The sequence below is a fragment of the Papaver somniferum genome, chromosome 4 (assembly GCF_003573695.1).
Source record: "Papaver somniferum cultivar HN1 chromosome 4, ASM357369v1, whole genome shotgun sequence".
In the NCBI taxonomy this organism is placed as follows: Eukaryota; Viridiplantae; Streptophyta; class Magnoliopsida; order Ranunculales; family Papaveraceae; genus Papaver; species Papaver somniferum.
The window spans coordinates 29,374,864-29,376,768 of NC_039361.1; the positions used below are offsets into that span (position 1 = coordinate 29,374,864).

The 1,905-nt window shown below is 40.4% G+C and overlaps 1 protein-coding gene across 1 annotated transcript; it reads right to left on the reverse strand.

Annotated features, from left to right (window-relative positions):
• Positions 1–269: 269 nt before the first annotated feature.
• LOC113272260 (serine/threonine-protein kinase fray2-like) lies at positions 270–1,364 on the reverse strand. The gene has a single exon (XM_026522126.1). The coding sequence runs from the start codon at positions 1,362–1,364 to the stop codon at positions 270–272; it is 1,095 nt and encodes a 364-aa protein (XP_026377911.1).
• Positions 1,365–1,905: the final 541 nt, after the last annotated feature.

Genomic DNA, 1,905 nt, shown 5'->3' on the forward strand with positions numbered 1-1,905 from the left:
GATGTGGACCAAGAACCACAACCAAAAAGCACACCAATGGCAACGCCCAAGACTGTTTGTGCCCACAGGACCGGACCGGCTAATGACTCGTTGAACCCCAACAGGTGAACGAATTTCAGAATCAAAAGAAAACAACAAAAGATTGATTGATTTATACTAAGATGCATCGAATCATGAGAGTAAATAACAAAAGACCACTCAACTCAAAGCATGTAAACAAACAACAATTTTTTTTTTTATTATATACTTGTGGTATGTGTTTAAATAATTCAACAGGAACTTCTAATCAAACTAGGAAGTAAGTGTTCAACTTCTTCTTCACCATCCGGAAGCTGTGAAGCCTGTGTCTTTATTGCTTCAACGTCGAAATTCCAACCGCTGAACCCTTTTTTGTATCGTCCTGTTTCTCCCCTTTCCACTTCTGCCAGTTTCTTTTGTATAACCACGAATTCTTTTATCTTCGATTCTTTAGCGGAATTCGCCAGACTAGGTAGCTCCTTCAGCAGCGTACGTGTAAGGTACTCACTGGAACGAGCTTTCTTGAAGAAGGGATGCTTTAATAACTCTTGTGCTGATAGACGCTTATGAAGGTCTTTCACCAAGCACTTCTCGATCATTTTTCGGAAAGACTTTGAGAATTTATTGTCCCTTCCATAATCAAGACCAGGCGGTTTACATCTTAAAATCTCCATAAGAACCTTCATCGGAGGAAATTCAGACAAAGGGGCATGCCCATGAGCAAGTTCCAATGCTGTTATACCAAGAGACCAGATGTCAGCCTTAAAGTCGTATTCCTTTCCCTCCAGAACCTCAGGTGCTATCCAGCATGGTGTTCCCGTAAAAGTCTTTCTTCCATGTAGCCTCTTCCCCTCGTCAAAAAGGCTTGCAGAAGCACCAAAATCGCAAAGCTTTATCGCACCACGTGAATCCATTAAAATATTCCCTGCTTTCACATCTCTATGTATGTCCCCATGTTGGTGTATGTTCACTAATCCTTTCAAAACTTCACGTAAAATCGTAGCGATCACAGCCTCTTCGAATCCATCTGGAAAAGCTGACTTCATGATATGCAGACATGAACCAGCAGACATGAATGGCATCACAACCCACAGATAGTGATCTGTAACGAAAGAACAGTGCGCCTTCAAGAGATTTGGCTGATCCATCAGAGTCATGGTCCGTGCTTCATGAGCGATTTTACACAATTCAGTGTTCTCCTTTTCGAAATCCAACACTTTGATTGCAACAGTTTCTTGTGTCGGAATACAAACTGCACGATAAATTGTTGCAGTAGCTCCGCTACCTATTTCTTCAAACAGATTATAATGCTCAGCTCCTAAAGGGTATTTCTGCTGCTTTTCCATCTTACTTTCTTGAGTTTTTCTCAGAGTTCTTCTCTTCTGTTTTCTTGAAAGATCTCTCTGGAAACTTATGAGTAGCTAATGTTATTAATACTCTACACGGAACCCTTACGAGTAGCTAGTGTTATTCTCTATACGGAACCCTGACACAATATTTATAGAGGAAACTATGCCGCCTCATAAAAACTTACTTAGACGAGAACTCTAATTTCATTGGCTAGCTTGGCCTAAGCAGTTATACGGCGGCCGAAACCTATTTCCAATCAACAACCGAAAAGGAGTTATTATTTGTTGGAAAATTGACACTAAAACAGGATGAAGAAAAGAATGTTGTCTTCTGGGTTCAAGGTTCTAAAATTAGATTCTTTTCGACAACTATTCGACCCTTCCCAACTGAATTGGCGAGTACAAATAGGTCATTGAATATTGCCGTCAGGATACTTGAAGCCCTACAACAATGTTAGATTCAAAGCTTGTACAACCTTGACCTAACCAAGAACACACAGGTTTTGATTCTGATGATGCTTGTTAGAGAGAAAACAAA